Source organism: Scyliorhinus torazame, chromosome 11, assembly GCF_047496885.1.
Source record: "Scyliorhinus torazame isolate Kashiwa2021f chromosome 11, sScyTor2.1, whole genome shotgun sequence".
In the NCBI taxonomy this organism is placed as follows: Eukaryota; Metazoa; Chordata; class Chondrichthyes; order Carcharhiniformes; family Scyliorhinidae; genus Scyliorhinus; species Scyliorhinus torazame.
This window is the reverse complement of record NC_092717.1, coordinates 245,729,246-245,756,483: the sequence shown is the minus strand read 5'-3', so window position 1 is coordinate 245,756,483 and position 27,238 is coordinate 245,729,246. Positions and strand designations below refer to the sequence as shown.

General features: G+C 46.5%; 1 protein-coding gene across 3 annotated transcripts in view; it reads right to left on the bottom strand.

Annotated features, from left to right (window-relative positions):
* The window catches only part of osbpl1a (oxysterol binding protein-like 1A), a 298,479-nt gene that overhangs the window by 85,617 nt on the left and 185,624 nt on the right, over positions 1–27,238 (bottom strand). For all 3 annotated transcript variants that reach the window (XM_072468513.1, XM_072468514.1, XM_072468515.1), the window contains 2 exons: positions 20,178–20,340; positions 789–948 (listed from right to left, as the gene is read on the bottom strand). In XM_072468513.1, coding sequence (XP_072324614.1) covers positions 789–948; positions 20,178–20,340 — 323 coding nt within the window. The remainder of the gene's footprint in view (positions 1–788; positions 949–20,177; positions 20,341–27,238) is intronic.

Sequence of the window (27,238 nt, the reverse complement as noted above, 5' to 3'; positions counted from 1 at the left end):
ATTTCTCATAATTAAATACCAACACACTATAATTAAAAATAACAGTACCCAAGCAACTACGAGGTAATCAGATCACCAACAGAATGGAAACCATTGGTGACACCAGAGATCAAAGTATCTTTTACAGTTCATTAAAATTTAGGCCTTGCGATCGAATTAGTCATTCAAACGTGCGACAAGGTTAAAAATAAAAATAAAAATAAAAACAAGATAAAAACATGTTCTGCACATTTCCACACCTGCAGTCCATTACGATTAAACATTTTCTTCTCCCTTAGCAGTTTGGCCAAAATATTCTCAACTCAACCTGTCTTCTTGGCAACTACCAAATATCCCTATCATGAGGCAGATTAAATGATTCCAAATTTAAATATATATATATAAAAAGGAGAAATTAAAATTGCATGTTCAGACTAAAATAAAAATCATTTTCCACCTCTGTAACCTTGACATCAAACATTTCACAAGTTTAATAACAATTCTAGATGGACTAAATTCTCTTCCTTGACAGCTCAGCAAAGGGCACTTGACTAATATTTGCATAACATGTTTTCCATGTTATTTAAAAGCTGTGCTGAGTACGTTAAAAGCTGCAAATGTAATGGAGAAACCAATTCCTTTGCTTCCACATTTCTCATCTTCCATGAAACAGAATATTAAGTCCAACTTTCTCACTTTTATTCAGATGCTGTGTTCTAACCCCACGTGTTGTTTGGTTAGGAGCCCTAGGTACAATGATGATAATATCTAACAAGCTGCGATCCACAGTGTTTGGCTTACTGGCTCACCTGTACTTTGTGATGCCATTGGCTTGTGACGGACCGCTGCTGTGCTTTTCCTGCTCCGACATAGTTGACCTCTCGGTATTGCTACAGTTCAAAGGTTCGTCCTCGGTCGACTGGCTCGTGACAGTTTCAAACCCACTCAGAGAGTCCACAGAGTCAGAATCTGCATTCAGAAAAAAGCCACGTCAGTGCAGTTGCACGAGCTTGCTTTGAAAAGCCGAGTAACAGCTGATATCATTCACCCTCCCGTACCGAGATCGGAAACCTGACCCTCCAACAGTATTGTTTACATTTGGTGACAGTCCAGATACACAATGAACCTCATTTGCATACAGGCATTCTCAAAGGTCAGTGCTGAAAATTAATTCAGATGCAACTAAACCACAATGAACAAAAAATTCCATTCTTCGCCTTCCCTTGACGTTGCACGTAACACATATGTGGGTTTAAAACCTATTCGTCAATGTATTTTGTGGAAATAAAAGTCGATGTGATAAGCATAAAAAGGACCAAATATTTGTTGAATACGTTTTAAGCTTAGAATCATAGAATTTACATAGAATCATAGAATTTACATAGAATTTACAGTGCAGAAGGCCCATCGAATCTGCACCGGCCCTTGGAAAGAACACCCTACTTAAGCCCACGCCTCCACCCTATCCCTGTAACGAAACCTACCCTTTTTGGACACTAAGGGGCAATTTAGCAGGGCCAATCCACCCAACCTGCACATCTTTGGGCTGTGGGAGGAAACCGGAGTACCCGGAGGAAACCCACGCACACACGGGGAGATATAGAACTTAACAGTGCAAAAGAAGACCATTCGGCCCATCGAGGCTGCACAGGCCCTTGGAAAGAGCACGCCACTTTATCCGACACCTCTGCCCCATACCCACAACCCAGCAAACCCCCCCAACCCCTTTGGACACTAAGGGGCAATTTAGCACGGCTAATCCACCTAACCTGCACATCTTTGGGCTGTGGGAGGAAACCGGAGCACCCGGAGGAAACCCACGAAGACACGGGGAGAACCCGGGGCCCTGGAGCTGTGAGGCAGCAGTGCTAACCACTGTGCCGCCGTGCTGAAAGAACATCACAGTACAAGGTCCTTAAAGTCAGACATTTACTGCAGAATATAAAACGCACTCTTGCTGATGAATTTTAAGTGACATGGTTGACATCAATGGGATCGAATGCCAACCTGCTTCGGCTATGCTAGCTTTGCAATGAAAGCTTCCAATGAGTTTATTCAACAGTAGGTCAAGGCAAGTGAGGCATTAAAGGCGTCATTTAATAAGCATTTTAATGGAAGCAAGAAAACTAATTAGGTACACATTAAAGAAACAACACTGCTTTCCGAAAAGGGTAACATCCAAAGATGGGGTAGGGAAATAAAACCCTTTTTGTGTACCTCACTGTTGCTGTTTAATTGATGAATAGGTTGATGCACAATCAATTACTCCCGAGACAAGGTGAGTCATAACTAATCGGCTTTAATCTGCTAGAACTGTACCCAGCAGCTTCGATACAGAAACTGAAGGCTGCTGGGACGGCATTGGTTCTTATACCCCGCCTCTCAGGGCGGAGCTTCCCAATGGTAGACTCCTAGGTCTAGCCAATGGTCATCCACCTCTCAGGTACTGCAATACCTGGTATTACCACATAGGTCAACATCTGACATGTGGGAGGCTTTCAAGTGTCAGTTGAAAGGAATTCAGGACCGGCATGTTCCTGTGAGGAAGAAGGATAAATACGGCAATTTTCGGGAACCTTGGATAACGAGAGATATTGTAGGCCTCGTCAAAAAGAAAAAGGAGGCATTTGTCAGGGCTAAAAGGCTGGGAACAGACAAAGCCTGCGTGGAATATAAGGAAAGTAGGAAGGAACTTAAGCAAGGAGTCAGGAGGGCTAGAAGGGGTCACGAAAAGTCATTGGCAAATAGGGTTAAGGAAAATCCCAAGGCTTTTTACACGTACATAAAAAGCAAGAGGGTAGCCAGGGAAAGGGTTGGCCCACTGAAGGATAGGCAAGGGAATCTATGTGTGGAGCCAGAGGAAATGGGTGAGGTACTAAATGAATACTTTGCATCAGTATTCACCAAAGAGAAGAAATTGGTAGATGTTGAGTCTGGAGAAGGGTGTGTAGATAGCCTGGGTCACATTGAGATCCAAAAAGACGAGGTGTTGGGTGTCTTAAAAAATATTAAGGTAGATAAGTCCCCAGGGCCTGATGGGATCTACCCCAGAATACTGAAGGAGGCTGGAGAGGAAATTGCTGAGGCCTTGACAGAAATCTTTGGATCCTCACTGTCTTCAGGGGATGTCCCGGAGGACTGGAGAATAGCCAATGTTGTTCCTCTGTTTAAGAAGGGTAGCAAGGATAATCCAGGGAACTACAGGCCGGTGAGCCTTACTTCAGTGGTAGGGAAATTACTGGAGAGAATTCTTCGAGACAGGATCTACTCCCATTTGGAAGCAAATGGACGTATTAGTGAGAGGCAGCATGGTTTTGTGAAGGGGAGGTCGTGTCTCACTAACTTGATAGAGTTTTTCGAGGAGGTCACTAAGATGATTGATGCAGGTAGGGCAGTGGATGTTGTCTATATGGACTTCAGTAAGGCCTTTGACAAGGTCCCTCATGGTAGACTAGTACAAAAGGTGAAGTCACACGGGATCAGGGGTGAGCTGGCAAGGTGGATACAGAACTGGCTAGGTCATTGAAGGCAGAGAGTAGCAATGGAAGGATGCTTTTCTAATTGGAGGGCTGTGACCAGTGGTGTTCCACAGGGATCAGTGCTGGGACCTTTGCTCTTTGTAGTATATATAAATGATTTGGAGGAAAATGTAACTGGTCTGATTAGTAAGTTTGCAGACGACACAAAGGTTGGTGGAATTGCGGATAGCGATGAGGACTGTCAGAGGATACAGCAGGGTTTAGATTGTTTGGAGACTTGGGCGGAGAGATGGCAGATGGAGTTTAATCCGGACAAATGTGAGGTAATGCATTTTGGAAGGTCTAATGCAGGTAGGGAATATACAGTGAATGGTAGAACCCTCAAGAGTATTGAAAGTCAAAGAGATCTAGGAGTACAGGTCCACAGGTCATTGAAAGGGGCAACACAGGTGGAGAAGGTAGTCAAGAAGGCATACGGCATGCTTGCCTTCATTGGCCGGGGCATTGAGTATAAGAATTGGCAAGTCATGTTGCAGCTGTATAGAACCTTAGTTAGGCCACACTTAGAGTATAGTGTTCAATTCTGGTCGCCACACTACCAGAAGGATGTGGAGGCTTTAGAGAGGGTGCAGAAGAGATTTACCAGAATGTTGCCTGGTATGGAGGGCATTAGCTATGAGGAGCAGTTGAATAAACTCGGTTTGTTCTCACTGGAACGAAGGAGGTTGAGGGGAGACCTGATAGAGGTCTACAAAATTATGAGGGGCATAGACAGAGTGGATAGTCAGAGGCTTTTCCCCAGGGTAGAGGGGTCAATTACTAGGGGGCATAGGTTTAAGGTGAGAGGGGCAAGGTTTAGAGTAGATGTACGAGGCAAGTTTTTTTACGCAGAGAGTAGTAGGTGCCTGGAACTCGCTGCCGGAGGAGGTGGTGGAAGCAGGGACGATAGTGACATTTAAGGGGTATCTTGACAAATACATGAATAGGATGGGAGTAGGGGGATACGGACCCAGGAAGTGTAGAAGATTGTAGTTTAGTCGGGCAGCATGGTCGGCACGGGCTTGGAGGGCCGAAGGGCCTGTTCCTGTGCTGTACATTTCTTTGTTCTTTGTCAAGGGATATAAATTTATTTTAATCTTGTGATTGAAAACTAATCTGAAAAATAGATTCAAACCAGCCTGTTAGAATAGTGGCCAGCAGTCGACCTTTATTCAACTGGGTCCCCGAACTGCCTGGTTCATTAACTCTGACCACAATGTAAGTGTTCAGCGTCAGCTTCCCTCCCCCAGTGGACCCCCCCCCCCCCACTCCCAAAATAACACAGAAAAATCTGTCCAAACACAGGTTCAAACTGCACAAAAAGCTGAACATGACAGCTGATCACTGCAGATGCTGAAATCGAAAATAAATCCGAAAATGCTGGGAAAACTCTGGCACCGCCGGTGGAGATAGGAGAGTTAGTGTATCGAGCCCGTATGACTCTTCTTCAGGCGGCACGTTGGCACAGTGGTCAGCACTGCTGCCTAACAGCGCCAGGTACCCGGGTTTGATTCCGACTTCGGGTGACTGTCTGTGTGGAGTTTGCACTTCCTCCCCTTGTCTGCGAGGGTTTCCTCATAGAATCATAGAATTTACAGTGCAGAAGGGGGCCATTCGGCCCATCGAGTCTGCACCAACCCTTGGACAGAGCACCCTACTTAAGTCCACACCTCCACCCTGTCCCCTTAACCCAGTAACCCCACCTACCCTTTTGGACACTAAGGGGCAATTTAGCATGGCCAATCCACCTAACCTGCACATCTTTGGACTGTGGGAGGAAACCGGATGTGCAGATTAAGTGGGATTACCGGGGTTACAAGGATAGAATAGAACCCCTTTCAGAGGGTTGGCGGAGACTGGAAGGGCCAAATGTCCTCCTGCTGCACAGTAGGGATTCTATGAAAGCTTAGAATTATTCCAGCGTTTTTGGTATAATTTACGCTGAAAGTGATGTTTGTTTTTTTCCCTCTCCGCAGCATCACCCTACCATCAATGCAATTTGCAAATGTTCTGCCTGGTTGCCCTGTGACATAGAATTTCTACAGTGTAGAAGGAGGCCATTCAGCCCATCGGGTCTGACTGACACTCCGAAAGAGCACCCTAAAGAGGCCCACTCCCCACCCTATCCCTCTAACCCCACCTAAGTTGGACACTAAGGGGCAATTTAGCCTGGCCAATCCACCGAACCTGCACATCATTGGACTGTGGGAGGAAACCGGAGCACCCGGAGGAAACCCACGCAGACACGGAGAGAAATGCAAACTCCACACAGACTGTCACCCAAGGTCAGAATCAAACCCGGGTCCCTGGCCCACGGCGCCACCGTACCGCCCACTAAGAGACAAACCCTTAAAGGGGTTACTAAAGTTTTTCAGCCCACCCATGCCTGCCACAGGGCGATTTTGTATTGAAATCATCAGGGACCAGTGGTTTACTAGTTCAGTGATCTATATCTCTCGGCCACAGGACCAACACAGGTTGTCAATGTGGTCTCGACCTACCGCAAGTGCCACAGGAGCAGATTGAAAACTTCAACTGCGACCAACGTGAACAGGAAACATCAACAGGAGCCGGCAATCCAGGCAACTTGAGGTTGTCATCATGCAATTGAGGTATTGCAGTTCACAGGAGCAGGGTAGGAACCACATCAAGATGCAACCCGCTCGCAAGCACCGACAGAATGTGCTGACAGGAGCTGGGAGAAAATAATCGGCAGAGAGAGCGAGATTGCGCGAAAGCGAGAGTGTGCGAGCGACTGACTGCACAAAAGCCAAGTGAGAGAAAATGAATGAAAGATCGGCTGCGAAAGCTACTTGCAGTAATTTCTAACATTAAACGATTAAAGATGTCTTTGTGAATTTTTTAAGACTTTGTGTGTTTATTACATGAGAATTTAGCACTATTTTTTCAAGTTAGTAATAAAACAAATTGTCAGTTGAAAGAATACTTTTAGAGAATATTTCAATCCAGTTTGTTGGGTCTCCTACTTGTTCTGTTTTATCAGATGTATGTTTTTATGAATAGCGGTTTAGTAGTACAGAACTGGAGTATTATTGAAAAAAGAGACATGCTATCAAAGCTATTCGTCTTGCTCTCAGGATAGCTGGCAAGGAATTAATAAACTGTAACCGGAGAACAACAATGAGAAGAGGGTGCTGATTGGTTGGCAAGTGGACTCTAATTGGTGGAGGTGTTGCCATGGACAATACAGCACGGAGCAGTTCGCTGCCCAGCTTTGTTTATATTCAAACTGGGCTGGTTGACTCGGATTGGTCAAGGCATTGCCCCGGGGAATGAATCAGAGGACGGAGGTTCCCCAAGTTTTGTCTAGTTGAGAAAGGTGCAATGTGTGAACATGCTCCATCTGGCTGCAAAGGATAAGGCCGTGTGTGTGTAAACACATGTGGCTTCTAGTGCGCACAAGTGCGAGCCTGACTGACAATCTTAAATTGGTTTTCAGCATAATTCTTAGCACAATATTTTGAATGAAATCCACAGTAAGTTTTAAACATTAATTTTAACCTATGTCATGAGTCAGATATTTGGCAATTTGCGGGGATCAGTGCTGGGACCTTTGCTGTTCGTAGTACATATCAATGATTGGGAGGAAAATGTTACTGGTCTGATTAGAAAGTTTGCGGACGACACAAAGGTTGGTGGAATTGTGGATAGCGATGAGGACTGTCAGAGGATACAGCAGGATTTAGATAGTTTGGAGACTTGGGCGGAGAGATGGCAGATGGAGTTTAATCTGGACAAATGCGAGGTAATGCATTTGGAAGGTCGAATACAGGTAGGGAATATACAGTGAATGGTAGAACCCTTCAGAGAATTGACAGGGCAGCACGGTGGCGCAGTGGATTAGCCCTGGTGCCTCACAGCGCCGAGGTCCGAGGTTCGATCCCGGCTCTGGGTCACTGTCCGTGTGGAGTTTGCACATTGTCCCCGTGTTTGTGTGGGTGACGCCGGTTTTTGGGCAGGGGCAGGATTTACGCCGCGCTGGGCGAGGGCCGTTGGCAGCGGCCCCCCCGGCAATTCTCCTGGCGCCAATGTGCCAAGCAGCCGTCGTTTCCTGGCCCAGTCCCGCCGGCCTGAAATGGACAAGGTCCATCGCTGTGGGATCTGTCTTGTAGACCGGCTAGGTGAGTCCTCGGGAGGCGTGGGGGGATCCGGCCCCGGGGGGGGGGGGGCACGGTGGACTGGCCCGCGATTGAGGCCCAACGATCTGCGGGCAGGCCTGTGCCATGGGGGGGGCACTCTTTCCTTCCGTGCCGGCCTCTGTTGGGCTCCACCATGGCCGGAGCGGAGAAGAACCCCCCTGCGCATGCGCAGGGACACGCCGGCAGTTCTGCACATGCACCAACTCCGCCAGCCCTTCGGCGCTGGTTGGCGCGGTGCCAACCCCTTCTGGTCGGCCCGAAGGCGGTGTGGTTCGCGCCGCTCTTGGCACCGGCGTCGGGCCATCCGGCCAGTTGCCGGAGAAACCCGCCCAATGTGTTCAATTCTGGTCGCCATACTACCAGAAGGATGTGGAGACTTCGGAGAGGTTGGATAAACTCGGTTTGTTCTCACTGGAATGACGGACATTGAGGGGCGACCTGATAGAGGTCTCCAAGATTATGAGGGGCATAGACAAAATGGATAGTCAGAAGCTTTCTCCCAGGGGGCATAGGTTTAAGGTACGAGGGGCAAAGTTTAGAGGAGATGCGCAAGGGAAGTTTTTTTTACACAGAGGGTAGTGGGTGCCTGGAACCCGCTGCCAGAGGAGGTGGTGGAAGCAGGGACGATAGTGACGTTTAAGGGGCATCTTGACAAATACATGAATAGGATGGGAATAGAGGGATACGGACCCAGGAAGTGTAGAAGGTTTTAGGTTAGATGGGCAGCATGGTCGGCGCAGGCTTGGAGGGCCGAAGGGCCTGTTCCTGTGCTGTACATTTCTTTGTTGAGAGAAATTATATGGCCATAAAGTACAATGATGAGCAGGAACAACAAACCGGAGATCTGGATCATACACCATCCCGCCATGAGAAACTTTACACATTGGGGAGATGCTGCAGCCACCAGCTCAAGGAGGAAATTCTACCAACAATTTCCAATCTACATTTCTACTTTGACATAGTAAATTGTCCCAAAGTGCTTTACGCACGAGAATTATCCACCCCAATCTGACATCAAGACTTTCAAAGAGATATTAGGACTGATGACCAAATGATAGGTCCCAGAGGTAGGTTTTAAGGAGCACCTTAAGGTGTTAGGGGAAAATAGTGGTCTGGATTCTCCGGTTGGCATCGCCGAAATCGCATTCAGCGACTAGCTGGAGAATCCAAGTTTACAATCAAATCGCGGGCGGCGCTGCTTTTGCGATGCTCCGCCCCTCCAAAGCGCCGTACTCTCGGAGTACACCGCGCGCTGTATCAACGGCCTCAAGACATTGCCCGAGGCCCACTCCCTGATGCTCCACGCCGACTGGCAAAGTTCCCGACGGTGTGGGACACGCGTGGTCTCACCCGTTGGGAACTCGGCGTGGCGGATGTAGACTCAGTCCAGCGGCGCTAGTCGGGGGAGTGCCGATCCGCGGGCAAGGGTGGGTCATTATTCGGGGCTGGGGGCGCTGGGGGGGGGGGGGGGGGGGCGCGTGAGTTGGCCGAAGGGCCGGGTCCGTGAGCAGCCTCCGCCATGAAGCACGGCACAGCCACTGCAGGCTGTCACCACGCGCACGCGCGGCCACAGACCCGCCAATTCTCCGGGCTGTATCGGCAGCTAGTGCCGGGTCCCAGGTTCGATTCCCCGCTTGATCACTGTCTGTGCGGAGTCTGCACGTTCTCCCCGTGTGTGCGTGGGTTTCCTCCGGGTGCTCCGGTTTCCTCCCACAGTCCAAAGACGTGCAGGTTAGGTGGATTGGCCATGATAAATTGCCCTTAGTGTCCAAAAAGGTTAGGAGAGGTTATTGTGTTACGGGGATAGGGTGGAAGTGAGGGCTTAAGTGGGTTGGTGCAGACTCGATGGGCCGAATGGCCTCCTTCTGCACTGTATGTTCTATGTTCTATGTTCTAAGGTGGAGGATGGAAGATCAGCCAGAAAACTACTGGAATAATTGCGTCTACAGGTAACAAAAACGTGGTCGAATGTTTCGGCAGGAGACCACAGCAAGCAAACTTGGGGATGTGGTTTACAGAGCACAGTGTGACAAATACAGCAGAGCTCCATATGGCAAAGACGGGATGAAAAGATTGGCCCATGAGGAGGTATTGAGTTGAATATAGATTGGATATAGATCTATATTGTGTGGGGCTCAGAAGAGGCATGATCTTATTAAAACATTAAATTCTTTGAGGGCTAAATAGAGTAAATGCTGCTTTCCCTGGCTGCAGAGTCTAGACCGAAGGTTCACAGTCTTAAAATAAAAGGTTGCACATTTAGGACCGAGGTGAAGAGAGGTGTATTCACTCAGACGTTTATGAATCGCTGTAACTCCCCATCCCAGGGAATGCTGGATACTCGGCCTATTCAACTGGCTTTCTAATCACAATATTCAAAAATGGTTTTGGGGATGCTACTTCCAATCTTACGAAATTGGCAGACGGTACTACGATATGTGGGGGTCCTATGGTGCAGTGGGTAGCGTCTCTGTCTCTGCGCTAGAAGCTCTGGGTTCCGGTCCTACCCCAGGACTTGATAAGGAAGGTGTGTTCATAATACGGCCAAATTGGTTGAGTGTCAACCCACAAAATCCTTCCAAACACGCCAATGGCTGGCGGTAAGAGCGGGAGAGACTCCGGGTCAGCCATGTTTGATGTGGAGTGGCGCTCCTCAAGCTGTAAACTCCTGGCGACAGTCTATTGACCTGTTCCATGAATTACTGGCTATGGAAACAGACAAAAGTCTATCTTAGTGCATCACGAGGTGCGGGAAGCGAATTGGAACTGCAATACGTGACATTTCAGGTGGAAAAACGTGTGAAAAGATCGGGATCAGTTGAGCAAATGGGTTGTCATGTCAAATGGATTTCAACGTCGAACCCGAAGGGAACACCCACAGGAACCACTAAACCCAGGAGAGGGGGTAGAGCATCTGCAAATAATCACTCTGGATTCATTCTTAACCAATAAAACAAATGAAAGTCAAGGGCTTTCGATTCTCAAATTAAAAAGTGTTACTTTAAACTTGTCGGGGCTGTTTAGCATCGGGCTAAATCGCTGGCTTTGAAAGCAGACCAAGGCAGGCCAGCAGCACGGTTCGATTCCCGTAACAGCCTCCCTGAGCAGGCGCCGGAATGTGGCGACTAGGGGCTTTTCACAGTAACTTCATTGAAACCTACTTGTGACAATAAGCGATTTTCATTTCATTTCATTTGCTAGTTTGCTCGTGCATTTGATTCGAGGTGGATATGATCCCGATCTTCAGGCTGCTGGAGGTGCGGGTAAGAGGCGACGGGGGTTAAACCCCAACATTCTGTGTCATTCCAAGTTCACCTTACAGGAGTTCAGGAAAGTAATTGATTCTATATACTGGATGGTTGGTGTACTTCACCTGATCTGCTTCTTCATTCTTTATGCTGCTATTTTAGTTTAAGTGGTGATGCATTATTTAGCACAAATTCCACGTCAGGATAATGGCTCAGCGTGTATTACCTCTTGGAAATGTGTCATACTTACATTATAAAAGGTCACAGGGCAACTATTAAGGCATGTGCAATGCAGAGGACCTTCCTTCAGAGTGAGGGAGGGGTCCAGCTTTCCATTTATCACCTTTACTCTCCATTGCTGAGACAGGTTTACATCCAGTTTGTGAGCTTGCCTCCACTTCCAACACAGGCCGCCCATTTTCAATCATCCACAGTAACTGTTCCATTCGTGCTCTCATTTCTCAATCCCTTCTAATCCCCCCCCCCCGCCCCCACACCCAGAAAAACCTAGGGAACAGGACTGATGGGACAAAGGGATGTTTGTTCTCAGTGGGAATGGTGCCTGGCGTGTCGGAATGCTGCTTTTGCGTCAACAGGCACACCGTCTCCAATTGCACTTTAGCTGAGGGAGGATAACAGAGATTTTATTCTGATGGGGAGAACGCAATTTGCGCACCGCGAGTTAAGGAGGACAAGGGAGATACAGTAGGATCTTGAGGAGTGAGGGATTTCTGAATTCCATGTTTGTGGTGTGCTGGGGTGTGGCGCGGGAGATTGGCTGTACAGCACAAGGCAAATTAATCTACCATAGGGAGGAGAGCGATGTTGCTGGGGCTCTTGGAAGGGAGTGCTTCCTCCAGTTCCCATTCTGAACATCGAGCAGATTTGTTAAGTGCTGCTTGTAGAACACTTCACGCCGTCTTACCATTTTAGGAAGAGTTTCTACAGGTATGTGAAAAGGAAAAGGCCAAGGGCAGCATGTTGGCGCAGTGGTTAGCACAGCTGCCTCACGCCGCCGAGGACCCGGGTTCGATCCCGCCCCCGTGTCACTGTCCGTGTGGAGTTTGCACATTCTCCCCGTGTCTGCGTGGGATTCACCCCCACAACCCAAAGTTGTGCAGGGTAAGTGGATTGGCCACAGTAAATTGCCCCTTAATTGGAAAAAAATAACTGGGTACTTTCAATTTATAAACAAAAAAGGAAAAGAGCAAATCGAGTGAGTGTTCGTCCTCTTAGAGAGCGGGAAAATCGGGAATTAATAATGGAAAGTTAGCAAATGGCAGATTAATTGAACAGATATTTTGCACCCGTCTTCACTCTATACCTCAATCCACTTAATGTTTTAAACAGGCAGAGAATTCCGCCCCCTGTCTCTGGCACTGAACGTTCAGAACTTCAGATTTAATTATCGTTAGAGATTTGAAAGAATAAAAGTGAAATTGATTTACTTTTCAATCTCTTATCTCAGGAGTTGCAAATTCCAGGTTTGGATCCCAAGGAACGGGCGTCCATTACGCGGCCAAATAGTTTGAGTGTCAACCTGTAAATTGTTTCGGCACGTGCCAATGACAGGCGGTAAGAGTGGGAGAGAGTCCTGCTTGGCCATGTGATGGAAAGAATGTTGGAGCCCGTGACATTACTACCCACAGCTCCAGACTACAGCTTGCACGGGAACATGCATGTTACCACAGCAACCCAGACTCCCCGAGTCAACTGTTAGACATCACCACATGATTTTACATTGAATTGAATATTCTAACACTTTGAATCAGGATTTATAATAGATTTGAGGAGATATTCTGTTGCTTGTCCTGCTAACACAGGTCCCAGATCCAGTGCAGAGGGAGCTGTGGGAAAATGGCTCGGTAGCACAGTGGTTAGCATTGTCGCTTCACAGCTCCAGGGTCCCAGGTTCGATTCCCGGCTTGGGTCACTGTCTGTGTGGAGTCTGCACGTTCTCCCCGTGTCTGCGTGGGTTTCCTCCGGGCGCTCCGGTTTCCTCCCACAGTCCAAAGACGTGCAGGTTAGGTGGATTGGACTTGCTAAATTGCCCTTAGTGTCCAAAGGGGTTGGGTGGGGTTGCTGGGTTACGGGTAAGGGGCGGAGGGCTTGGGTGGGGTGCTCTTTCCCAGGGCCGGTGCAGGATTGATTGGCTGAATGGCCTCCTTCTGCACTGTAAATTCTATGTTCTATGAATGATTGCGAGTTGCAGAGCGAGTCCTTGGAAAGGTCTGTGGGCGGCTGTAGGTGCAATGAAGTAGCGGACAAAATGAGGCCGGAGTAAACCCATCTGGTACACTAACATTCTTTAGGGAGGGAAATCTGTCGTCCTTACCCGGTCTGGCCTACAGTAACTCCAGACCCACAGAGACCCTAAATGCCTTCCGAAATGAAGCCACTTCGTAGCGGGCAATTAGGGAGGCTCAGCCAACGATGCCCACATCTCAAGAATGAATATCAAAGAAAAACATCTTCCATTTGTCATTGCCCACAAAGCCCGGGTCAATCAATTTAAACTGGATTTGTTCGATTTAATGGGAGCGGCTAATCATTCAGATTATTAAAACACTCGGTATCAGATGTGGTGATATGCATCACTGTAAATACACAAGGGGTTAATGTAAATACACTCGGGCTAAGTAAACACTAGAGGGAGCGCCAGAGACATCATGACATGCAGACATTCAACCAATAGGTCAGTAAGATAGGACACGACCAATGAGCAGTCAAGACACCCAGAGGTGACACTACCACAATGGGGCAACCCATATATAAGGACAATGCACACATGCTCTGTCTCTTTCCACAGGCGACACTCAGAGAGTAGGACAGGGGCAGATCAGAAGCATCACACCCACCGCATGGCTTGGAGCAGACTGGTTAGTTAGACTGAGTTACTATAGCAAGATTAGCAGGAGAGCCAAACTCAAGTAGGAGAATTGTTAACTGTTCAATAAATGTGTTAAACCTATCTCCAAGTCTGAACCTTCCTTTGTCAGAGAATACACCAAGGAAGCAGTTTATACTACATGAAGAAGCATAATACAACATCAGGTTTATATTCAAGGTGGTTTCTTCTTCAACCAAATCTCCCTGGAGGAAGCCAAACAAAACTTTGTGACATTTGTATCAAGCTCAGGTGAAGACATAATTTAAACTAGAGTTTGTTGTAAATCCTTGATGGGTTATGAATTCAAGCTCCACTCCTGACTTTAAGCACATAATCAAGGCTAATGTGCCGCCCAATGTGACTTCCTCATGTCCGTTTCCTCAGCCCATCTAGTTAAATTGCTCCGGGACTTAAGAAGATTACTCCCAAACTAGCACTGTTGCTCCACAGCGCCAGGGCCCCAAGTTCGATTCCCACTTGTCGTTGCGGAGTCTGCACGTTCTCCCCGTGTCTGTGTACAGTCTGCACGTTCTCCCCGTGTCTGCGTGGATTTCCTCCGGGTGCTCCGGTTTCCTCCCACAAGTTCCGAAAAACGTGCTGTTGGTGAATTGGGCATTCTGAATTTTCCCTCTGTGTACCCGAACAGGCGCCGGAGTGTGGCGACTAGGGGATTTTCACAGTAACTTCATTGCAGTGAAGCCTACTTGTGACACTAAAGGTTATATTGAAAAATATTCTCGTTTCTGTGGTTTCAATCGCTCCCTCTGGTACGAGTATCTTAGTTTTATGGGATTGCATTTATGCTGCACTGCACCTGCCTGAATGATAGAAAAATCAAGGCCGTATCAGTAGCATTGCATCATTGCCTACTGAATACAGTCTTTTGCTCCAATAGTTATTGAGCCTTTCTGAAGGCAGGCCGAGCAAACACTGGCTGGAACAATGTCCAATTGGTAAATTCCCTCATTTTACTGCGAGTCAACGCACCGAGTGACACTTAACATGTAACTCCCTTAGTCCAATATGTCTTTTGTATAATTTTCTGCATCCCAGCCTCGGTCTCATCTCTCTACTCACAAAATAATCCAATGATATTCTGGTACAACAACGCAAGCTGTGTCCTGATGACGGAGGCTGATTAACGAGCTGCTTAGAATCAGGGAATTGTTACAGCACAGAAGAAGGCCATTCAGCCCTTTGCATCTTTTTGTCAGCTCCTTGCTAGTACAGCCCCGGAATATTTTTTTATCTTCGTATTATCCCTCAATTCCCTTTTCGAAAGCCTCGGTCGAATCTGCCTCCACCACACTCTCAGAGTTAGAGGCATTCAGATTCTTTTTAAAAATAAATTTAGAGTACCCAATTCATTTTTCCAATTAAGGGGCAATTTAGCGTGGCCAATCCACCTAACCCTGCACATCTTTGGGTTGTGGGGGAGAGACCCATGCAAACACGGGGAGAATGTGCAAACTCCACATGGACAGTGACCCAGAGCCGGGATCGAACCTGGGACCTCGGCGCCGTGAGGCAGCAGGGCTAACCCACTGCACCGCCGTGCTGCCCCAATCATTCCAGATTCTATGCTGAAAAATGGTTTCTCACGTGGCCTTTGCTTGTTTTCCAATCGCCGTTGGTCGGGGTCCTCTCGTTTTTCTCACGTTAATGTGCAAATAGGTCACGGTTATCAACTTAACAACCCATTATCCTAGTCTTCCAACATGTGTCCAAGTACACAAGGCTTTTAAACATCCAACATGAGAATTGACTTTTCGAAAATACTTCCTTTCTGTGAAAATGGTCAAAATATCCGACAACTTTTAATTTTTATTTGGACGGCCCTGGGGTAATACGAAGGTAAGAAATACGAGCTGGAGGAGGCCATTTGCCCCATGATGTGTGGAGTGAGAGACATTTCCAGCCCTTCACCTTGAATCTCGCTTGAAGCCGATGGATTTGGAAGCTTTGGTGTTTTGTCAAAGGAAAGAAGAAATTGTGCGACAACCGTTCTTTGATTCTATCTAAGGAAACAACAGGTTGGGGTTAATTTCGGCCAAACTGGTCTGCGTCAGCGTGATCTTCGAGATTGCAGAATGATCACAATCTTCAAGACAGGCGACAAGTTGAACTGGAGCGACCGCAGGGGCACGACATTGCCGACTGCTGGTAAAATCCTAGCCGGGTTACTCAACATCCTGGGAGTCCTCAACATTGACTCTGGACCCCATGAAGTCTCATGGCATCAGATTAAACATGGGCAAGGAAACCTCCTGCTGATTACCACGTGCCGGCCACCATCAGCTGATTATTCGGTACTCCTCCATGTTGAACACCACTTGGAGGAAGCACTGAGGGTGGCAAGGGTGCAGAATATGCTCTGGGTGGGGACTTCACTGTCCATCACCAAGAGTGGCTCGGTACCACCACAGACCGAGCGGGCCGGGTCCTAAAGGACAGAGCTGCTAGACTGGGACTGCAGCAGGTGGTGAGGGAACCAACAAGAGGGAAAAACATACTTGACCTTGTCCTTGTCCTGACCAACCTGCCTGCTACAGATGTATCTGTCCATGACAGTATCGGTAGGGGTGACCACTGCATAGTCCTTGTAGAGAAGATGGCTTGCCTTCACATTGAGGATATCCTCCATCGTGTTGTGTGGCACTACCACCGTGCTAAATGGGATAGACTTCGAACAGATCTAGCAACTCAAGACTGGGCATCCATGAGGCGCTGTGGGGCATCAGCAGCAGCATTGTATCAACCACAATCTGTAACCTCCTGGCCCGGCGTATCCCCCACTCTATACCACCCAGCCAGGGGATCAACCCTGGTTCAATGAAGAGTGCAGGAGAGAATGTCAGGAGCAACATCAGACATATATAGATACATAGAAGATAGGAGCAGGAGGAGGCCTTTGGGCCCTTCGAGCCTGCTCCGCCATCCATCACGATCACGGCTGATCATCCAACTCAATAGCCTAATCCTGCTTTCTCCCCATAGCCTTTGATCCCATTCTCCCCAAGTGCTATATCCAGCCGCCTCTTGAATATATTCAATGTTTTAGCATCAACTACTTCCTGTGGTAATGAATTCCACAGGCTCACCACTCTTTGGGTGAAGAAATGTCTCCTTATCTCTGTCCGAAATGGTTTACCCTGAATCCTCAGGCTGTGACCCCTGGTTCTGGAGACACCCATCATTGGTAACATCTTCCCTGCATCTACCCTGTCCAGTCCTGTTGGAATTTTATAAGTCTCTATGAGATCCCCCCTCATTCTTCTGAACTCCAGCGAGAACAATCCCAACCTCGTCAATTTCTCCTCATATGGCAGTCCCGCCATCCCTGGAATCAGTCTGGTAAACCTTCGATGCACTCCCTCGAGAGCAAGAACATCCTTCCTCAGAGAAGGAGACCAAAACTGCACACAATATTCTAGGTATGGCCTCACCAAGGCCCTGTACAATTGCAGCAACACATCCCTGCTTCTATACTCGAAACCTCTCGCAATGAAGGCCAACATTCCATTAGCCTTCTTTACCGCCTGCTGCACCTGCATGCTTACCTTCAGCGACTGGTGCACACGGACACCCAGGTCCCGCTGCACACTCCCCTCTCCCAATTTACAACCATTCAGGTAGTAATCTGCTTCCCTGTTTTTGCTTCCAAAGTGAATAGCCTCACACTTATCCAAATTATACTGCATCTGCCATTGGTTTGCCCACTCGCCCAACCTGTCCATATCATGCAATAGGATCCCTGTATCCTCGTCACAGTTCACCCTCCCACCGAACTTGGTATCATCTGCAAACTTTGATTTGTTATATTTTGTTCCCTCATCCAAATCATTAATCAATATTGTGAATAGCTGGGGTCCCAGCAACGATCCCTGTGGCACCCCACTAGTTACTGCCTGCCAATTTGAAAAGGACCCATTAATCCTTACTCTTTGTTTCCTCTCTGCCAACTAGTTTTCTATCCACCTCAATACATTTCCCCCAATCCCATGCATTTTAATTTTGCACAATAATCTCTTATGCGGGACTTTGCCAAACGCCTTCCGAAAGTCCAAATATACCACATCGACTGGCTCCCCCTTGTCAACTGTACTAGTTACATCTTCAAAGAATTCTAACAGATTTGTCAAGCATGATTTCCCCTTCATAAATCCATGCCGACTCTGACTGATCCTGCCACTGCTTTCTAAATGTTCCACTATAAAGTCCTTGATAATGGACTCAAGAATTTTCCCCACTACCAATGTTAGACTCACTGGTCTATAATTCTCTACCTCCCTTTTTGAATACAGGAGTGACGTGAGCTACCCTCCAATCTGCAGGGACAGTTCCAGGGTCTATAGAATCCCGGAAGATGACCACCAATGCATCCACTGTTTCCAGAGCCACCTCCTTAAGCTCTCTGGGATGCAGATTCTCAGGCCCTGGGGATTTATCCGCCTTCAATCCCATCAATTTCTCTACTAATGTTGATCTCCCTCAGTTCTTCCCGCTCACTAAACCTTTCATTCTCCAACATTCCTGGTATTTGATTTGTGTCCTCTTTTGTGAAGACAGAACCAAAGTATGTATTCAATTGCTCAGCCATTTTTTTGTCCTTCATTATGCATTCCCCTGTTTGTCGTAGGAGGAAGGTTGAGGAATCTGGGTCCGGAGTTTAGAAGGATGAGGGGGGATCTTATTGAAACTTACAGGATACTGCAAGGCCTGGATAGAGTGGACGTGGAGAGGATGTTTCCACTTGTAGGAAAAACTAGAACCAGAGGACACCATCTCAGACTGAAGGGCCGATCCTTTAAAACAGAGATGAGGAGGAATTTCTTCAGCCAGGGGGTGGTGAATCTGTGGAACTCTTTCCTGCAGAAGACTGTGGAGGCCAAATCACTGAGTGTCTTTAAGACAGAGATAGATAGATTCTTGATTAATAAGGGGATCAGGAGTTATGGGGAGAAGGCAGGAGAATGCGGATGAGAAAATATCAGCCATGATTGAATGGCGGAGCAGACTCGATGGGCCGAGTGGCCTAATTCTGCTCCCATGTCTTATGGTCGGTAGGGGACCTACATTTGTCTTTACCAATCTCCTTCTCTTCACATATCTATAATATTAGATAGATAGGTTCTTGCTCCTATGTCTTATGGTTTTATGGTCTAAGCTGATGGACAACTTTGAGCTAATTGGAAGGTATCACCTTGGTCATTGGCCAGGAGAACTTGTACACGTTCTGACACAGGCCTCTAGAAATAAAGTATATTAATGGGTGCTCAGGGGGCAGTCCCATCAGGTATCAAAAGACCAGGGATGCTGGAAATCTGAAACAAAAACAGGAAATGCTGGATAAACTCAGCAGGTCTGGCAGCATCTGTGGAGGGAGAAATGTTTCGAGTCTAAACAATCCGTCTATAGAACTGAAGTAGAAATATAACAAATTATAAAGGAGGAGAGGTGGGTGGAGGAGGTGGGGCAGGTGAGAAGATCAAGGATAGGTCGTGGCGAAGGAGAGATTGACAAAGGGGAGTGCTAATGGTGCCACCGAGAGATGAAGAGTGCCAAAAGGAAAGGTAGCAGAATGCGTCAATGGGAGCAACACTTAACAATGAAATGAAATGAAAAATGAAATGAAAAATGAAAATCGCTTATTGTCACAAGTAGGCTTCAAATGAAGTTACTGTGAAAAGCCCCTAGTCGCCACATTCCGGCGCCTGTTCGGGGAGGCTGGTACGGGAATTGAACCGTGCTGCTGGCCTGCCTTGGTCTGCTTTCAAAGCCAGCGATTTAGCCCTGTGCTAAACCAGCCCCAAGTTGGACAGGTGGCCATGTGGGGGAGGGGTGGGGGTCATGTTGGGGCAAGCCAAGAGGGCTGAAAAACAACAAACCACAAAAGGGGGAGACAGGATGGCCGGGAAAGGTCGCAGTCCGACGTTGTTGAACTCAAAGTTGAGTCCAGAAGATTGTAACGTGCAACAACGAGGTGTCGTTCTTCCAGTTTGTGTTGGGCATCACACGAGCACTGCTATAGGCCGAGGATGGATACGTGGGCATGAGACCAAGATCCTTCACAACACTTTGGCTAGAAAGCAGGGTGCTGCTGCCAGAAACTACACATATCAACACTCATTGCACACCTGCCGTCCTCCACGAATGGTGCAGCATTCCCACCTGGCAGCGCCGTACACCTTTCCTTTCAATTTGACTTGTGCGTCATTTTTTTAAAACTGAAGCTTGCTGAAAGAATTACCCGAAAATCACTTCTGAGCTCAACCCCCGCTTTGGGTAATCGGTGACTCTCAGGCTTAAGCCAAAACTTACAACTTGCATAACTCGGAATCCAATTAAATTTCTGCCCACAGCAAATCCATTATTCACTGACCTGACAAAGCATCGTAGAATTCATCATCACTCAGTGCACTGTGGGGTGGGGAGCCTTTGACTAAAGATTGTTCAAGTTCGTGGTGTTCACAGGCCAGAGTCTGCAGAGCTTCGGAAAGGATTTTGTTTTTCTCTTGTTCCTGCGCTAATCGCAGGTGATGCACCTGGGGAGGGAAGAGAGAAAGAAAATGAGAGTGATATAGAGAGCACGTGAGGGGGGGGGAAGAGGGTGTGAGGGGGGGCAAATAGAGAGCCCGTGGAGTGGGAGGGGTGGAGAAAGAGAGAGCCCGGGGGGGGGGGGGGGGGGGGGAGATGAGATGGCAAAAAAAAAACCAAAAACAGTTTATCCGGGCCTAATCTTTAGGCTCTGTGGGATCTTGCCGTGTGCAAAATGGCTGTGGTATTTCAGACATAAAAGAGCAGGGACTTCAATTGTTTAATGCACATAATTGCGTCACAGTCTTATTAAAGAACAGAACCTCTTTCAACTTCACTGAACTTCTTTAAAGGGATACGGACCCAGGAAGTGCAGAAGATTGTAGTTTAGTCGGGCAGCATGGTCGGCACGGGCTTGGAGGGCCGAAGGGCCTGTTCCTGTGCTGTACATTTCTTTGTTCTTTGAACTCGTTAAAATCCCAATTTGATCACTTCCAGACTCAACTCCAGCTCAAACACGAGTGTTTTTATTGGCCCCACATCGAGCAGGAGGATGACTAATGGCAAACACACAATGCACAAGACCACAATTGTGCAACACACCTCAGTTCACTTCAGTAACAAACACAGCCAAGATTAAATTAAGGAAAGCAAAGAGGCACAAGCTTTGAAAGGAAAAATACTAATTTTCATTAGGTTTTGTGAAGGTGTAAAATATTGCTACACCAGGCATGTAAGACGCATGTTATCTGCAAGACAGTGACATGTAAATACCAAAATTGAACCCTTAATGTGTGGTGATATACATCACTAAGTACACAAAGGGTTAATGTACATACACTACACCTAGCTCGACACTAGAGGGAACACCAGAGACATGACACACAGACAGTCAACCAATAGGTCAGTAAGATAGGACACGACCAATGGCCATTCACGATACACACAGAGGTGACACTACCACAGGAGGGCATAACATCAACCCATATAAAAGGACACATCACACATGCGCAGTCTCTTTCCAGTGGAGACACTCAAGTGAGTACAGACACAGGGTTGACTGAACATCACACCCACCACGTGGATTGTAGCAGACTGGTTCATCAGTCTGAGTAGCTATAGCAGGATTAACAGGAGAGTCGAATCCAAGTAGGAGAATTGTTAATAGTTTAATAAACGTGTTAAAGCTATCTCCAAGTCTGAACCTTCCTTAGTCAGAGTGCACATCAAGGAAGCAGCTTATGCTACGTCACAAGCAGAACAAAACATAACGTCATAATATAAATAGAATGAACCTCTAACCAGCTCCCCATGACATTCAATGACATTCCAATCACTGAATCCCCCACAATCAACATGTTGGAGATTACCGTTGACCAGAAGCAGAACTGGATCGACTAAGATCAGATCAGAGGCTGGGAATACTGCAACGAGTAACTCACCTCCTGACTCCAACAACACTCAACAAGCTCAACACCATCCAGGACAAAGCAGCCCGCTAGATTGCTCCCCCTTCAACAAACATTCAAACGCTCCACCACCGACCAACAGTGGCAGCCGTGTGTACCATCTACAAGATGCACTGCAGTAACTCACCAAGTTAGACAGCACCTTCCAACCCCAACCTCTACTGTCTAGAAGGACAGGAGCAGCAGATACTAGTGAACCCCACCACCTGGAGGTTCCCCTCCAAGTCACTCACCACCCTGACTTGGAAATATATCGCAGTTCCTTCACTGTCGCTGGGTCAAAATCCTGGAACTCCCTCCCGAACAGCACTGTGGGTGTATCTACACCACGTGCTGTGCAATGGTTCAAGAAGGCAGCTCACCACCAACTTCTCGAGGGCAATTAGGAATGGGCAACACATTCTGGCCTCACCAGCACGCTCACACACCACGAATGAATTAAAAACCCCAACTGTTTTCAGTGGATAGCAGCTGGTTGACGTTATGTAAATACACATTCTGCTACCCAATTATCCAGGTATGACTCGCAAATCTAGAAAATGCTGGAAACACTCAGGCAGCATCTGTGGTAATCAGAAAAATGAATAGTTGGGGCCTGCTGTACGTTGCTCTGCTCCTTCACATGGGCTTCTCCAGTAAGTTCTCAAAGGCTTTCACAACAGATTACTGTGCAACTTGCTGAATGCTCCCAACGCTCTCTATTAGTTTGATTCCAGGTATCTACAGGATAATGCAGCACATTCTCCCTTCTCACCATCTGAGGCAGAGAGCACATGCAGTATTCCAGAAACTATATATATGCAGTATTCCAGAAACTATATATATGCAGTATTCCAGAAACTGTATATGCGCAGTATTCCAGAAACTGTATGTACGCAGTATTCCAGAAGCTGTATATGCGCAGTATTCCAGAAACTGTACGCAGTATTCCAGAAGCTGCATATACGCAGTATCATAGAAACTGTATATACGCAGTATTCCAGAAGCTGTACGCAGTGTTCCAGAAACTGTATGTACGCAGGATCCCAGAAACTGCATGTACGCAGTATTCCAGAAACTGTATGCAGCAACCCAGAAACTGTATATACACAGTATTCCAGAAACTGTATGCAGTCCAAAGATGTGCAGGTTAGGTGGATTGGCCATGATAAATTGCCCTTAGTGTCCAAAATTGCCCTTAGTGTTGGGTGGGGTTACTGGGTTATGGGGATAGGGTAGCGGTGTTGACCTTGGGTAGGGTGCTCTTTCCAAGAGCTGGTGCAGACTCGATGGGCCGAATGGCCTCTTTCTGCACTGTAAATTCTATGAAATTCTATGAAATCTATTCCAGAAACTGTATATACGCAGTATGCCAGAAACTGTATATACGCAGTATCCCAGAAACTGTACGCAGTATCCCAGAAACTGTATATAGGCAGTATCCCAGAAACTATGTGCAGTATTCCATAAGCTGTACGCAGTATCCCAGAAACTGTACGCAGTATCCCAGAAGCTGTACGCAGTATCCCAGAAACTGTATATACGCAGTATCCCAGAAACTGTACGCAGTATCCCAGAAACTGTATATACGCAGTATCCCAGAAACTGTACGCAGTATCCCAGAAACTGTATATACGCAGTATCCCAGAAACTATATATACGCAGTATCCCATAAACTGTATATACGCAGTATCCCATAAACTGTATATACGCAGTATCCCAGAAACTGTATATACGCAGTATCCCAGAAACTGTACGCAGTATCCCAGAAACTGTATACACGCAGTATCCCAGAAACTGTATATACGCCATATTCCAGAAACTGTATATACACAGTATTCTAGAAACTTTATATACGCAGTAGTCCAGAAACTTTATATACGCAGTAGTCCAGAAACTGTATATACGCAGTATTCCAGAAACTGTATATATGCAGTATGCCAGAAACTGTATATACGCAGTATCCCAGAAACTGTACACAGTATTCCCAGAACTGTACGCAGTACTCCAGAAACTGTATATACGCAGTATTCCAGAGACTGTAGCTACGCAGTATCCCAGAAACTACACAGTATTCTAGAAACTGTATGCAGTATCCCAGAAACTGTATGCAGTATCCCAGAAACCATCCGCAGTATCCCAGAAACTGTACGCAGTATCCCAGAAATTGTACGCAGTATCCCAGAAACTGTACGCGATATTCCAGAAATTGTATATATGCAGTATCCCAGAAACTGTATAAATGCAGTATCCCAGAAACTGTATATACGCAGTATTCCAGAAACTGTATGCAATATTCCAGAAACTGTACGCAGTATTCCAGAAACTGTACGCAGTATATCTGAAACTGTACGCAGTATACCAGAAACTGTATATACGCAGTATCCCATAAACTTAACATAATATTCCATAAACTGTACGCAGCATCCCAGAAACTGTAGGCAGTATCCCAGAAACTGTATATACGCAGTATTCCAAAAACTGTATGCAGTATTCCAGAAACAGTATATACGCAGTATTCCATAGACTCTCTGCAGTATCCCAGAAACTGTATGCAGTATCCCAGAAACTGTCTGCAGTATCCCAGAAATTGTCCACAGTGTCCCAGAAATTGTCCGCAGTATCCCAGAAACTGTAAGCAGCATCCCAGAAACTGTAGGCAGTATCCCAGAAACAGTATATACGCAGTATTCCATAGACTGTCTGCAGTATCCCAGAAACTGTATGCAGTATCTCAGAAATTGTCCGCAGTATCCCAGAAATTGTACCCTGTATCCCAGAAACTGTACGCAGTATTCCAGAAACTGCACAGTATCCCAGAAACTGTATGCAGTATCCCAGAAACTGTATATACGCAGTATTCCAGAAACTGTATGCAATATTCCAGAAACTGTACGCAGTATTCCAGAAACTGTACGCAGTATATCTGAAACTGTACGCAGTATACCAGAAACTGTATATACGCAGTATCCCATAAACTTAACATAATATTCCATAAACTGTACGCAGCATCCCAGAAACTGTAGGCAGTATCCCAGAAACTGTATATACGCAGTATTCCAAAAACTGTATGCAGTATTCCAGAAACAGTATATACGCAGTATTCCATAGACTCTCTGCAGTATCCCAGAAACTGTATGCAGTATCCCAGAAACTGTCTGCAGTATCCCAGAAATTGTCCACAGTGTCCCAGAAATTGTCCGCAGTATCCCAGAAACTGTAAGCAGCATCCCAGAAACTGTAGGCAGTATCCCAGAAACAGTATATACGCAGTATTCCATAGACTGTCTGCAGTATCCCAGAAACTGTATGCAGTATCTCAGAAATTGTCCGCAGTATCCCAGAAATTGTACCCTGTATCCCAGAAACTGTACGCAGTATTCCAGAAACTGCGCAGTATCCCAGAAACTGTATGCAGTATCCCAGAAACTGTATATACGCAGTATCCCAGAAACTGTATATACGCAGTATTCCAGAAACTGTACGCAGTATTCCAGAAACTGTATGCAGTATTCCAGAAACTGTACGTAGTATCCCTGAAACTGTATGCAGTATACCAGAAACTGTACGTAGTATCCCTGAAACTGTATGCAGTATACCAGAAACTGTATATACGCAGTATCCCATAAACTGTACATAATATTCCATAAACTGTACGCAGTATCCCAGAAACTGTGTGCAGTATCCCCAAAACTGTACGCAATATCCCAGAAACTGTACGCAGTATCCCAGAAACTGTATGCAGTATCCCAGAAACTGTACGCAGTATCCCAAAAACTGTATGCAGTATTCCAGAAACTGTATATACACAGTATCCCAGAAACAGCATATACGCAGTATCCCAGAAAATGTATATAGGCAGTATCCCAGAAACTGTATGCAGTATTCCATAAGCTGTACGCAGTATCGCAGAAACTGTACGCAGTATTCCAGAAACTGTACGCAGTATCCCAGAAACTGTATATACGCAGTATCCCAGAAACTGTATATACGCAGTATCCCAGAAACTGTATGCAGTATCCCAGAAACTGTATGCAGTATCCCAGAAACTGTATATACACAGTATCCCAGAACCTGTACGCGTATTCCAATAAGTAAAATATAGAAAAATTAATAGCCATAGAATGAAGCCTCTCCAACTTTGGAAAGTCTTGGTTTATATTAGGTGCGGAATATTAATCTTCAAAGAAAAATTGTGGAGTTGTGAAATCAAGTTTGATTAAGTAGAGTTTCAGGTGACTAGAACTGTACCGAGTATTCAAGCTGTGATCTTACGTGTGACTGATACAGTTCCAGCTTCACCTCCCAACTCTTCTATTCTGTGCCTCGGTCAACAACAGCAAAATATCTCATATTCCTTCTTAACCAGCTCCTCTATCTGTTCGGCCACCTTCCCAGATCTGTGGTCATGCACCTCATGATTCCCTCTGTTCCTCGACACTTTGTATTCAACGATTTATCGAGTATTACGATCGACATGAGGTTGCGACTACCTCTCGGTGGAGTTGGTGCAGTTAAAAGTACTGCTATTGTACAGCAAATTAACTCCACCTGGTGGTTTGGAAGTGGGGATCTATTCAATCCCAAATAATAAGTACTCCAAACTTTCAGCTGATCGCGTGTTGGATCCAACTGCAATAAATTATGGAGGCACAGGAGTAGAACGGGAAAACGAGAGAGCGAGTTCCGAGGCTCCGTCACCTCACTTCCTCAGGTCAACAGATCATTTTGATGCAAAAATCAAATATTACAGATGCTGGAAATCTAAAATTAAAAAAACCGGGGAAGCATGGTGGCGCAGTGGTTAGCACAGTTGCCTCACGGCGCCGAGGTCCCAGGTTCGATCCCGGCTCTGGGTCACTGTCCGTGTGGAGTTTGCACATTGTCCCCGTGTTTGCGTGGGTTTCGCCCCCACAACCCAAAAAAGATGTGCAGGACAGGTGGATTGGCCACGCTAAATTGCCCCTTAATTGGAAAAAATGAATTGGATATTTAAAAATGTGTTTTTTTTTAAATTACAAAGCCACACTGGAAGTATTAAACCGGTCTGGCAGCATCTGTGGAGGGAGTAGAGAACATTCTAGAACAAATAAGTCCTGATGAAAGGTCATTGACCTGAAATGTTAGCGGTTTCTTTCTTCAAAGGAGCAGCCGTTTATTTATTTATTTGTTTATTCGTTCATGGGAGGAGGTAATCGCAGGCTGTGCCAGCATTTATTGCCCATCCCTTCTTGCCCTTGAGGGGTAAGTTCAAAGTTAACCACATTGCTGAGGGTCTGGAGTCACCTGTGGACCAGACCGGGTAAGGATTATTCTAAAGGACATTAGTGAGCCAGATGTTTTTTTACGACAATCATTAGACCTTTAATTCCAGATCTTTATTGAATTCAGATTTCACCATCTGCAGAGGTGGGATTCGAACCCTGGTCCCCAGAACAGTACCCTGGGTCTTCTCGTG